Source organism: Xiphias gladius, chromosome 5, assembly GCF_016859285.1.
Source record: "Xiphias gladius isolate SHS-SW01 ecotype Sanya breed wild chromosome 5, ASM1685928v1, whole genome shotgun sequence".
NCBI lineage: Eukaryota > Metazoa > Chordata > Actinopteri > Istiophoriformes > Xiphiidae > Xiphias > Xiphias gladius.
In genome coordinates, this window is record NC_053404.1 from 8,660,214 (window position 1) to 8,674,604 (window position 14,391).

General features: G+C 39.8%; 1 protein-coding gene and 1 long non-coding RNA gene across 4 annotated transcripts in view; one reads left to right on the plus strand and one right to left on the minus strand.

Moving 5' to 3' along the window:
* LOC120789605 overlaps window positions 1–7,984 on the plus strand; it is a 46,120-nt gene extending 38,136 nt beyond the window's left edge. Inside the window, exons 3-5 of the long non-coding RNA XR_005707423.1 lie at window positions 6,886–6,962; window positions 7,278–7,350; window positions 7,540–7,984. This is a non-coding gene — a long non-coding RNA (uncharacterized LOC120789605). The remainder of the gene's footprint in view (window positions 1–6,885; window positions 6,963–7,277; window positions 7,351–7,539) is intronic.
* Window positions 7,985–12,671: 4,687 nt separating this feature from the next.
* The window catches only part of slc35b3 (solute carrier family 35 member B3), a 19,689-nt gene continuing 17,969 nt past the window's right edge, over window positions 12,672–14,391 (minus strand). For all 3 annotated transcript variants that reach the window (XM_040126389.1, XM_040126387.1, XM_040126388.1), the window contains exon 10: window positions 12,672–14,146. In XM_040126389.1, coding sequence (XP_039982323.1) covers window positions 13,996–14,146 — 151 coding nt within the window. In that variant the 3' untranslated portion in view covers window positions 12,672–13,995. The remainder of the gene's footprint in view (window positions 14,147–14,391) is intronic.

Sequence of the window (14,391 nt, forward strand, 5' to 3'; positions counted from 1 at the left end):
GAAATTTTTTTCAGGGCCTTCAGCAATTTTAATTTTCTTGCACAGGGGTTGCTGCAGTCTTGGGTGTATTCCATTACTCCTTAAATGAGGTTGACTAGTAGGTAGGGCAGTGGCATACAGTATCTTTTTCAGCGAGTCCTTGCCTCTTCAACTCTTTTCACCCTGCATCTGGAGAGCATTATCTCACCAGCTATACATCTAGCCACTTTTTATGGATTGCAAATCTGCAGGTGGCACACCTTGCTGTACACATATTATTCGATCGATTCGATGGTAACAGACCCAGAAGACAAAAGAAATCATACTCTCACATAGGCACACACACAGATACATATTTGCCTCCTGAGGTCCCCTCTGTTCTCTTCCATCTTTTATTCAAAAGTGCTGAACAGGAACAAAAGAATTGAGACAATCCAGTCAGACGGAATGATGAGAGGGAAGGGAAGGTGGTGTCTGTGTGTGTGTGTATCTGTGGGTTGTGGTGGTGCTGAAGACACATTTTTGTACTCACCTTTTTTTCACTCCTCTCCACCTGCTATTAGCAAGGGGGCTCTCTAATCATCAGTTTACTAATGTGTCATTCAATAAGCATCAGCAGTCAGGGCAGAGACATCATCCATCTGCCAAAGTGGAGGTTATTATTACCTTAAATCATCTCACAGTGTACCTGTTTGGTTGGCTGTCGTTTTCCTCCACATTACTCTACCCTCTTGTTGCATCTTTTTTCTTTCTTTCTAACTGCACTGCACTTGGAAAAACATAAAATAACAGAGCGCTGGTCGGATAAAGAATAACTTTTTTTTTTCTAACTGTATAATATCCTCCATTGACAGACTTTCTGAGAGGACTTACTTTATGTGGAGTGTTCACTGTCTAAGCGTCAGGGTCGACAGTTGTCCTTGCAGCGCCGGTATGCTTTGTCTCTGAACCTGCCCTCAAGCAAAAACACACACACACACACACACACACACACACACACACACACACACACACACACACACACACACACACACACACACACACACACACACACACACACACACACACACACACACACACACACACACTTTCCTCCTTACTCTCGATCTCTTTTCTGTTCTCTCATCCTCCCTCTTTTTCTTTCCTCGATTCATCTTTGCCTTCCTCTCCCTCTCCCCCACCATCAGTTTTTGCTGTTCAGCACAGCAATTACTACCCCAGCTCACTTTGTGGTGACCTCTGAGATGATTAAGTGAGATTACCTGTACAGTACTTGTGGTATGTGTGTCTATTTGTGTGTATGTGTGTGTGTGTAGGATACAGTAGCTATGGTTGTCTTTAGCCATAGGGCAGGTGAGCCCCTACAGTGTGTATGGTTGCCTGGCTGCTTACAGTATGTAACAGTGATTTGTAGCCTGGCATAAAAAGCGCTTATCATCTGAGGACTAAACAAAAAGTGACAAAGTAGAACTGAAATGTCTCTTGTGGTCACTTACCTCAGACAGCTCATCTCATAACACAATATGGATGTGCTTATGTCCATTTAAATGTTGCCCAGATTTAGTACAATTTTGTAAGAAGTAAAGATATTCATAAAAGTTGTCATTTTACCTGCCCCATGAATAGTTCATTGTAAAGATATAAATTATATCTAGTTTCTTCTTTAAAGGGGAAACATTTGCAGTTCTGTTCACAGTTTGCCTTCAGAAACATGGTGTGATTAGAGAAACATCACTTTTATGATCTTGAAATGATGCTACAACATGATTTTTCTTTGGTCAAATTAAATTTACTGTATATTGTGTAACTCTGATTTTTATGTAAAATGGGATAACTTCGGCCAGAACCTCATCAGCCAGAGCTCCTGCTTCATGTTTAATCTGAGAATGAACACAATGTAAAACAAATGCATACTGGCCCTTAAATGACAACGAAGGACGTAGACTCAAAACAATTTACCACAATAGTTAATAATACCTTCAGTGTAGGCATGACGGCTCTGTCAGTTTTCCATTTTAACTTAACATGAACTTTGTTTTATTAAAATCAATGTGTAATGCAATCCTGTTAACCTGTATGTTACACAATACAACATGCACATTTACCAGTTACACTTTTTCTGATTATCTGAGAATTCCTTTACAAATCAGTAAATTAAAATTCATGCCTTATAATTAAATGAATCATTTAACTGTTTGTAGCTGCTAAGCCCTTGAAAGAATGATTTGCAGCTAAGCCTCATAAATTAAGAACAGAGGGTGTTGTCCAATCCCGGCATTATCTCTGACAAAAAGAAGGCAGCCTAATTGGTCATTTTGATCATCTGAAGATCTCCAGTGCACAGACATGCTTTTGGGCCTACATTTCCCGTGAATACCTAGGCCTGTTGCATGCAGATTCATAAACATTTCTCAAAGATTAACTGATGGTCGTGGCCACTGGATTCCACTCCCTCTCAGGCTTAGAGAGGATGCAAGGCCACTAATTAGGGCAAAGGGGAGATACAAGTAGGCCTAACACTTATGGACCCATTTTCATTTTCCTCTTTCTCTTCTTCCTCTCTGGGGATGTTCTCTCATTGCTGAGTTAAGCTCGGCCGAGTTCAGCCAGCCATGTACAGTTAAATCCTTCCTCTGTCTTCATATCCCCCTCTGTTTATTCATTTGGTTTGTGGGCATAAACCAGCCTAAGCATCCTCTTATTCCTCCTTTCATCCTTCCATCCTTGACTTCACTCCTCTCTCTCTCTCTATCTGTCGTTATTCCCACTTCCTCACTGTGTCTCTGGTACCAAGTGCACCCACAGCTTATAATAAAAGCCATAGGATTTAAATTAGAAATTAATTTGGATAATTTGTCTCCAACGAGGATCCTCCTCGTGCCGTTCCTGCCAGAAATATGTTAATGTATCATATTAAATAATTTCTGGGCTGAGATACACACGCTTGTGGAGAGAGAAAGTGAATGTGTATGTGTGTGTATGAGAGAGAGCAAAAGAGAGAGAGCACTCATTGGGGTTGGATCTCTAATTAGTTCGGTTGGCTCTCTGGGCATGCTCAGTGCAGACCCTGCTAGCACCCTGCTAGCACTACTGCCACTGAGAGCTCATTGGAACCAGAGAGGACAAGCTTAATATCAGAGAGGGTCATAGAGGAGGAGGAGGGGGTAAGGACCACAGAGAGATGGATGGTTTAGGAGTAGAGAGCAACAACTGGGTGGAAGAAGCAGAAAAGAGACATGAGAAAATCGGTGAAGAGGGGATTAGGGCGCAGCATAAAACACTTTAGCGATATCTACCTCAATAAGCAGACAAGTCATTTTTTGATGAGAGAAGAGTTTGATGTTTTTATTTCAAAATAGTATCCTTGCACACCCACCGCCTGGTTACCTTGTTTGTTCCTGATCCTTCCCATCCACTTTTGGTGGGCAATATCACAAAATTTGGTTTTAATCTGATACCAATTAATACCAGTGCAAAAATCACAAATATGGGTGCGGATACTATTCTTTTTATCATTAAAAGCTGCAAATGTCCTATAGGCTGCCATGGAAGGGAGAGAAATCTCTCATGATTTATGGCTACTGCTAAATAAACTTTTACCACAACCAAATAACTTGCCAAACATTAAAAATGTCTACACCTATTTTTCTATTCTGTTAATTACTAAATTACTTTTTGGCCATTTGAAGGCAGTGGAAACATGTTGTTAACACAACACTGACATGATTGTCACCATATAGGTTGTTATGGAAAACTTCCAGCTAATAAGCATTCATTTCCAGTTGTGTTTATGGTCACCTGATAATTGTAGGTCCAATATTTTCTCTCCTTTAAGCTGTTTTTTTGTCTTAGTTAACTCCCGACGAAGCTCTTTAGCTTCTAAATGTGCCACTAGGTTCACAAGCTAGTCACTGTCTCTGTCTGCCATTTGGTGCTGAGCAGGTGGGTGTGCAGTAATTTGTTAGAGCTTTTTCACTGAAAACCTGCCTGCTGCGGCCAAAAACAATGCATGAGAGTGGTGACAATGAACCAAAACGGTACAGGAGCAGGCTGGACAATGAAAAAAATTGAATTGATTATAGTTGCTTTAAAACAAGCATGTTAAAACACAGGACAGCTTTTTTTCTTTTTAAAATGGAGAAAACCAAAAATGATTGGGATATTCTTTTTGAGGAAAAAAATGGTACAAAGAAGCAAGAGATGGATCTGTTTTTTGACGCCAGTATTGATGTTAAAAAGACAACATTGCAGCGGTAGTATCTGTACTTAAGGTGTCAACATGCCCACCTCTACCAGTCCGGATGTTCATATATGTGTGATGGAAACTATCAGTGCACCCACAAGTGTTCTGATCGCTCAAGATAATAAAAGGTAATGAAAAAGGCCTGCTTAATCAGTGCAACTTGTGCATTTGCATACACAGTACCTCCGTGTTAGCCCGGGTATTTGGCTTGTATAATCAAATGGATCAGTGCTGGTACAGCATGTGTGTGCGTTTCAGCCAAAAGCACACAAGTGTATTTCCGTGCTCTGATGAACTGAATCATTCCCTCACAGTGCAGAGAGAAAAAAAAACAGATGGATATAATCTGCTTTGCTATTGCTGCACACACTGGGAATTGAATGGGGAGAGAAATGTCATAGCTGCAATGGGGGTGCAGTTTGCTGGGTGAAACCTGTGTGTGTGTGTGAGCTTGTTTTACTATATTCATGTGGTCTGAAAACCGGGAGCCCACTATACTTGCGAGATCTGACAGCTTTGTGGGTACCAAAATGGTGGACCCCACAAGTTTTAATGGCTGTTTGATTGTTAAGACTTGGTTTTAGGGTTAGGGTTAGGATTAGGTTTAGGTTAGGGTTAGAGTAAGGGGCTAAGGAATGTAGTAAATCAATGAAGGGTCTCCATGAATATAGTAAAACAAGGATGTGTGTTTGTGTGTGTGTGCACATTTAAGCGACTACAGACTACAACCTGAGATCAACTTCACATTAAGAAGTGCCCTGTGGGTAGTTTAACAATGAGAGACCAGGCTGGCTGGGAAGAAATATGCATCGCAGTCAGACAGAGAGAGTGCTAAGGTGATAGACGCAGTTATGGATTTTCTCGCCCCCTCTCTCTTTCTCTATCTCTTGCTCCGCATGCTTGACACTCTTTATGGGACTATCCTCAGGTATAGCAACTTGCTATGCCTCGTGGCTCATGATTAAACAGTGTGTAAGGATTTAAAGCAAATCTACCTCCGTCGTGCAACGTTAAGCTGTCAACTTTCATGTCTTGGAAATCAAATTAGTTTCCAGAGTCTCCTGTGTAAGTGTGCCGCCCCTTCGCCACCAAAGCTTTTCACTTTGCACAGTCAAATGTTTTCAAGTGGCAACCAGAGGACTTAAAGGACAAGAAAAACAAATCATTCGGATTACAAATTTTCTTTGACTCCTCAATTGTAGAAAGACAAACTTTATGTAGTTAAAAGGGAAGCAGTTTTTGCTGTAACAACCAATTGTCCCAAGAAACAAACAAACAACAGACAATTAGGCAACTGTGGTTCTTCAGGAAAAACCAAAAACCAAACAAAAAAACCCCAAATGTTTACAAATGTTTAATTAGACTGTATTAATTACAGGCTTTCCTCTTCACTTTCTCTTTCATAACTTTTTCCCTCTCCTTGTCTTTCCTCTTCCATTTTTTTGTGATAGATCGACAGCATGACCCCCACTTAATTGAAACCCGGGAGACTCCTCGTGCATAAAATCAGATTTATCTATCCATAAAAAGATTTTGTTAAAAATAGTCCAAATCCAATGGCTCACAACTGAAACCCTGCAGCTACCGAGGCGAGCCTGGCTCCAACCCCTTTGGCCCTCTCTCACTCATCACGGTGAAACAAGTGCTGCCTACTGCTAACTAGCTGGGGACCCATTAATTAATTGTAGGAAAACACAGACATTATGTCTGGGGGGCACATTTTTTTCCCCAAAAGAAATTTCTTTCTTTTGGGGAAAAAGAGGTCTGTGCGTGTTGTCCCTCATTCACAGCTCTTCTGAACTATCTTGAATGTCCCTCAGACTATAACGAGAAAAGTAATGATGGGACATAGTGATAATGAAAAAACAAGCATCAAACAAAATACGCTGACTCTAAGAGACAGGTCAAATAAATAGCTAGCAGAGTGACCGTGTCGAGGGTCCAGTTTCTATCAAGAAAGGGAAATTGGTATGTCACTGGTAAACTGAATTTGTTCGTGGGTAAATATTTAAAGGTTTTATTAAAGATATTTCTTTAAGCACTCACTGGAACATAAGAGTACTATAAGAGTGTTCTATATTCAAATTGTAGACTCACAATAAAAAGTTCGGCAGTTATGATGTTTTTGAGATCAGACTTTTGGGATTTTCTAGCTATGGCCCTAGCCTGCTTATTACCACCACAGTGGTCGTTTGGGACCGCTGGTGACCTTTGTCCAAATACCCCTGGATTTATAGTGCTGTGGTCTCCCCCCTTTCTTCCCCCATGGTGAAAGCTGTTTTGTTGCCTCGATCAGTGCCAGAGATATTGGTGCTGTCATGCGCTCTTTAGTTATCTGGAAAGCAATGGAGGGATCAGAAGTTGGTTACCTAATTGAAGTGGACTGGGATTTCCAGCAAATACATAGGAGAAGTGAGGACAGTCTGCCTAGGGGACCTATTATTGATGCCACACCCTAAGGACAAGTGTCACATATGGGCCTGTCCATCTGTAGGATTCCTTATTAATTCACTATCATTAGGAATATCGTGCCACATCTCTGCCATGCAACCACTGACATTGTGGGAAACAGCAGCATGATTACAACTAAGACAAATGTGTTTGCTTGTGTGTGGATATGCACAAGCATTCATGCATTTATTTGCATTTGTGTCTTTGTTTAGCTACAAAGTGATACATGGTGTGGTTGTGTTATCCCTCCAATCATTAGTCCCAGGCTCTCCCCTCTCTCCGTATACAGGTAATTAATATGTGGCTGCCACTGATGCGTTAAATTGCTTTGCATTGGATCATTTATATATTATTTATATATTATCTTTATATTCTCCATATTAAAACACCTGTCTTCTGCTTTTCTGTTGTTTTTAAATGAGATCTTGTTTCCCAGTGTAGCATTTAAACTTTATGTAATTGTTCCAAAACATCACATGGTTGGAGGTCTGTTATTCTATCTTATGATGGTTGATCAGAAATTTTGTTTTGCCTTTTCTGAATAACTCATTTGAAATATGAATTAAAACATAAAATGAAATGTAATTTCAATTTTTGGTTCCAGTTTAACATCTAACTGGTGGACTGTCATAGGCTTAGGGTTTAATTAACCCCTCTAAGACATCAGATGAACAAAGGTATGCAGCTTTTATTACCATTAATAATACAAAGTGTGTTGAGTGTGCCGAGCATGAATTCATTGGCTGTATATTTATGTTCTTTTTGTTAAAAAAATGTTGTTTCTTCACAAACTGACTATTCTTATATTCTTTAATTCATATGTCCCCTTTTGGTTCTGCTCCTTTCCCTATGTTTCTACCATGTAGTGAAGAAGGCAGTGGAGGTCTCCTCATCCCCCACCAGACCATTGTCAGTGGGAATGTCCTTCAAAGCCCTGCTGCAGCCTGGCCTGGCATCACCTCACTGGCATCAATGTCAATGCCAGGGTGTGCTGTGATGCTATGGGCCCTGATGGTAGCATATTCCCTACCGATAGTGTTGATTGCCACGCTTAGGTATAGCTCTGAGTATGTGTGTGTGTGTGTGTGTGTGTATGTGTGTGTGTGTGTGTGTGCCCTCTGAACTTGCCTTTCACGTTATGGGTCTATGCCCGAGGTGACTGGTTAGGCCCCTGCACCTACGATAGTCCACAGTAAGGATTTAACATGGCAGCTGCAGGTTTATTAGGCTGCTAAGCCTCCTCCCCTTTTCTCTATGCTCTATTTCACCTGGTTCTCTATCCTCTTGCCCCTGTTTTTACCCCTACTTCCACTAAACCCCCTACTTTTCCATGTGGCTGAGCATGGAATATAAGGGGGGTGACTTGCATACTGTGGCTGGTGTACTGAGGATCACTCTGCTGCTCTATTTTGCATCCCCCAGTTCAATTTTAATGAATGCCTGGTGGGGAGGGATGCAAAGTAGGATCCCTCATTACCAGAAAATTTCAGGGCAAATGCAGTGTTACAACTCAATTTCCTTTTTACATTTATGGTATTACAAAAACCCACAACAGACATCATCAACGTGCTTGTCTCATCCTTGATTTTTATAGTTAAAAAAAAACTAACTTAATAAGATAAGATCAGTAAAACAGATGCTAGAAATCCTACAAAACTTATTCAGATAAGGCATTGGATTAATCTTTTCTCTTGTGTTAAAAAACAACTCTGATTAATATTCAAGTTAGCTGTGATTTAGTATGACATTTAGTATATTTTACTCGAGAACACAGAACAGACCAGGCGGCACCCATGGGAATCTCCTCTTGTGGTATGCAGTTAACATTCTGCATTTGTGCAGCACTGTAATTTATTGGATCTCATCTGTCCCGGCTTTGATTTATATATTGATCTGAAAAATAAATAAAAGTGATAGGAACCTGCATTGGAGCGTAATGATGGACTGTGTCGACATGCAGGAGTAGGTAGATATGAAACATGGGGAGGAAATTAGATATTATGCCCCCAAGACAACTGCAGCCAGCAGCACATTCATTATTGGCTAGATATTTATTATTAAGAATTTCTCTTCACAAGTGACTGTTGTGGAATATTTCAGCCCTGTGCAAGTTACCAAAATGGTGTGTGTGAGGGTGTGTTTCTGTACATTATCTTATGTATTTGCATGTGTATGCAAAAATATTGGCTGCCATGTTTTCAAGGTTTAGTTTGTCACATGTTAGACTCTAGTAACACAAATGCACAGTACAGACGACACATACAAAGACAGACACACAATGCTGTACAAGCTCCTTTGGTTGAAATTGAAAAAATACAGGCAGCAGATGTACAAAAAGTCCAGATCCAGGTTATACAGTGCAGAAATACACTCTCCAATTCCATATTTCAACCTTATAGGACAACATTCACTGAAACAGTGCTACAAAAACAGTAGACAGCTGCTAATAACCAAAACTCCTTGCCAGGACTTCCACTACCGGTCTGCATCGGTTTTAATCACAGCACAGTGAATTTCAAACAGCAGTATGGAGAAGGACCGCTGTCCAAGTTTTTATTTCATTTTTTCCCTCCCACCTCTCAGCTCTAATCCGCTTCAATTATATTTCCTCCCATTTCTCCTGATCACTTTACAGCTAAGCAGCACCTGTGCTAATCGAAGTGGCGATGATTGCTGATATGTTTTGCATCCTTAAAGGAGTTTGAGAGGACGACGACAGATAAACATCTAGCCCCAGGGCTTATGGGAAGCATGGCTCAGCCTAGCAGCTGGCCATCATATTATACGAGGAGAGTTTCTCACAAAGGCTGGGGTATGGGTGCATTGGGTGTAATGAGTCTGAGGTAGGAGGAAGAGGAAGAGATGCGGAGTTGGGCTTATGTGGAGAGTGAAGGAAATCAATGATGTAGTTAATAATGATAAATTAGTAACAGCAGCAACCACAAAGCGAGCATTCTCAGTAGGCTTCTTCATAATAATAAACATCACTGACTAGTGTTAGCAACATTAGCATACAAGCAGAAGTAGCATGTAAAAAAACCAAATTGCTCATCACTTATTCAAGACAGAGTCACTGTATGGAAGGTCTCAAAAAAAAAAAAAAAGGACAGGTAACCGCAGAAAGCATCTGGATGATCCATATTTCCATGTTGTAAACTGACACCTTATACCGCTAACAGTCACTTTCTGCCACCAGTTTGGCTCTGCCCACAAAACACATTATCGTTGTTTACAAAAAAGATTTATTAAATAAACATTAGATCATTTTTCCAAAAACTACTGTCTTTACCTAAATATATGAAGCAAACCACGTGAAAAGCTGTATTTTTAGTTATTAGCGTGACTACAGTGTCAGTGAGGTTTTCTTACTTCCGGAACAGAATCTGGAAGTCCCAGTTTCACTTCTGCTCTGGTCAAGTATAAGATTCCATCTCACTCTGGTTCCATGGCAAAAAGAGACAAATGATCTCTTACTTAATGGAATAGTTTGACATACTGAGAATTAGATGAGAAGATCGGTACCACTCTCATATCACTATGGTCGATATAAGGCTAAAGTCAGAAGCTGGTTAGCTAAGCAAAAAGACTGGAAACAGGGAAACAGCTAGCCTGGCTCTGTCTAAATGTCATAAAATCCACCTATCACTGCCTCTAAAGCTCACAAAGTGTAGTGTAAAATCAATACATGTAACCTCATTGTGACAACAAACTCCTGGAAGTTACTGTGCCTTGCCAAGACATACACTGCTGTAAAATCACAACTTAGTATAATGACTTGAAGCAGGAGAAAACAGCTAGCTTAGCTGATCACTGTACCCAGCTGCTGGTTGCAAAGAAATAGTAATTTCCCATAAAATAAAGTTCAGATTTCTGAAATGAAAACGGGGGACATTGCCAGTTCGGTGGTTAATATATCATTAAAATATACAATGTTTAAAAAATCTGGTTTCATGAATTTTAACCATGGTTACTGTTGTTGTACTGTAATAAACTATGGTGGAGGCCAACTGATCAAAAAATTGGTTACTAACTAAGTAACTTTGTAAACCGTGTCAGAAGATCCCCCCGCTACCAATTGAAAAAGAAAGGGTGCAGTAACCTTTAATTATCTCGACTTGGGCGTATAAATGGAAATTCTCTCTGCATGATGTCATTAAAATGGCATTTCCGTTTCTTAGAAAGAGCCATTGTCGCTACTTCCTCTGTCTGCTCTTCTTCACTCCCCTTGTTTCACTCTTCATACTCTTAACAGTTGACTTAATAGGACTTAACTTTTTCTTCTCCTCCAATCTTTCTCCTCTTCTTTTCTTCACTGGTCCTCCTTCTCTTTCCTCATTTCCTTCTCTTTTCCTTTCCAATTAAATCTTCAATCTCTTTGTTTCACTCTTTTTATTCACTTAATGTTTCTGTCTAACTTTCTCCATCCTGTCTAATCTTTAATAATAAATAATACACTATTAGATAAAATACTTTGGTTAAAAGATTCCCATTGCTTTCCTCATTTTTGTATTTCACTGTTTAGAAAAATAAATCGGCAGGCTCTGTAATAATTTCTTTACCTTTCCTGTATCTCCGTCACCCTTCTTCCTATTCAGTATTCCTACACTTCTTAATCTCCGATCTCCCTCACTGAAATTTTTTCAGGCTTAGTCCTGATCTACAATTTGTAAAACATGTTACAGAAGTGGCCCACATTAGCCCTTGAAGCCTGCTAAACAAATAGCATGTTAAATATTTTAAATTAAAAATGATGCACTGCATTTGTAGATCGCATGGAAAGTATTTCTTGAAAACATTAACACAGATTCAAAATATTCACACATTCAAAAAAAATGTGACGTGAATTTCAGCTCTTTAAATACTAACAACTGTTTTTAACCCGCCATCCTCTTTAACTGAGGATATTCAAGTTTTGCCATATTTGTCTATGTGAGTGTATCTCCTATTTAACTAAGGGCGACAGGAACTGTGTCTGAGGGAGAGCTGCGTATCCCTCACCTAGCCACCTTGCTTTCCCTACTGAACCGATTGCACACATAATGAATGGGCTGCCAGCCCTCACTGCTGTAGCTATTAGATGTCAGACCACATATTATATAGCAACCTATCTGAAGTGCATCACATATTTTATAGCAATCTATTCACTGGGATGATGAGCCTAACTTTAAACACATTTTGTTATATCAAACAGGATATCCCTTAATCATATATGATTCCACACATTCATTTTATCCTTTCATAGCCTTACTAAAATACCTAAAGCAACTTATGATTAAAAAAAAAAAAGTTTGTCTACAACAAATAAAAAACAGCTACCTTCGGTGGATGGCAAATTCCTATGTGGCTTTGAAAAATGGCCCAAATCCTTGACGTTCTAACAGGGGTCAGCTTGCTTTGTTAGGTGTGTTCTCCTGGTGCTAAAAGACCAATGATGCCTTGGGTCAGCTGGGCTTTCCCATCCCATAATGACCTTGCGGGGAGCTGGAAGAGATCAGCCATTCAGATAGCGATGAAGCAGTATAGTTCCCTGTACATCAAAGGTGTAGATATTGACAAACTAATGTTTCAACACTGCAACATGACCTCTCAGCCTCTAATGGAATGTTTTACTGGAATGTTTTACTGTTCATCAGTACAAACTCTGTACTTAAAATTCAGGGGTGCAAACAATTTCAACCAGGACTGTAAAAGCAGGGTTCAGTAAAAGACAGGTGTATGTATGAAAGACAGCAAGACACTGAGATTCAGTATGAAATCATCTACTGTAACACAACAATGCAAATGCATCACCGGTAGAAAGCCTAATGTCAGTCAGGAAACAATTTTAACCACTGGAGAAAAAATAAAACTTAGTGTAAATCTTAACCAAATGTGCTTGAATAGCCCAACAGAGGAAACAGCAGTGTTTTGCTAAGGAAGCAGGTGAGAGCTTCATCACCCTCACCATTTACAGAGAATGCAGACTGGCATTCATTTGAATGACACACACATACACCGGTTAGATCCAAATATATAGAATAGTCTAGGCACAGTGATGACTGCTGTTTATTTTCTGTTGAGCATTGCTATCTTTTTTTCTGGACTCCTAATCAAACATGCCTAAGGCCACTGAATGGATAAACACACAGTTTGGCAACATTTCAACTCTTCTCCCAAGCGGTACAAATGGGAAGAATAAGGGCTGACTGATGAGAGACATACAAACATACACACATCTTACATTAGTTGTGAGGACACTCATTCACACAATGCATTCCATATCCCCTTACCCTAACCTTAAACATCACAAATAAATGCCTAACCCTAACCGTAAAACCAAGTCCTAACCCTCAAACAGCCCTTTGAAGTTGTGAGACATGGCCAAAATGTCCTCACAACGATGGTTTCAAAACAGATTTGTCTAACCAACCATAGAAAAACATGTACACACAAGCACACACAAAAAATACAGGATGTACTCTAAGAGAAATGTCTCAGTTTGTTTTACTGTAAAAAGAGTGGTATTGTTTCACCCAAACACATGGTTAGCAAATTATGGTAGTTGAGGTCGTAGATGTACAGTTGAGCAAATGTCTCAATATTCCCCAAAAATTTTACCATATGATGACACAGATCACATATTTTTCATGATTTAGGGCACAGTAAGCTACAATTACCAATAAACTATATAAAAACAACCAAATCAAATCAATTAAATGAAATTTTTGTCCTACCTTTCTGGCATGTGCAAAGACAAATATACCTTTTTCTCAATATGTGTTTTCTCTTTTCGGACTCATTTCAGACATGACACATTAACATGTCTCTCTTGACTCTATCCTTTCAAAATTTAATTTTTTTCCAAGCACTCAAGAGTTTATGTACAAGAGCTATTTCCAGTGCAAAACTGTGCAATTTGGTTAGCTAAGGTGCTGGCTTCCCTTTTGAGAGTCTTAAGGTTCTTGGTGTTGTCTCCATGTTTGGAATCTTTCTGTGGGGCTCTGAAGAATTGCTTTAAAAGAACCCACTAGCCGTTGATCCCCTTTTTAAAAATAGTTACAATTCCTTCAGTTTGGTGCAGATAATTTCAGTGAGTCAGTGGCGTACTGGTAAATAGAGGCAGGATACAGAGATTCCATCACCAATCGTAGTTTGATCATGTCCACTGTTTGTGAGGCTGATTGGTGGTCAAACCCTGTATACTCATCCTTGGCTCAGTGTTGGTGGTGATAAGGCTCAGACACATGCTTCAGCATATCCTCTGAGACAGGGTGGCCAACTCTACATCTGAACAGCTGTACAGTCTGCCCCGACAGGACTTGAACTATGCCTGTGGGTGCATCCTATACATTTTGTGAGAGAAATCTGACTTTCTTTCCTGTCAGTACCCAGCTCCTGAGGTCCTTGATGGAGGGAAGCTTCATTTTCTCTCTGTTTTTACTGTAAACATTCAAGAAGATGCCAAAGAGCACCAGAAGGCCACCCCAGATGTACCTGAGAAGGGACAGATGGATAAGTTAGAATTTTGAAGGGACGGGAGAAATGAAGTGGATTTCCAATGCGAACATTGGGATACACTAATTAATGCTAATGTGATAACTGGACATACAGTACGAAGTAGAGCAGGGTTCAACAAGATGCTCGTGGAAATACTTTGTTTTCTATCAGATTTCCTACTAAAAAAGTACCCTATGGATTTTTTGACCAATAATAGTGCTACAGAGCAATGTTTTTTAGAG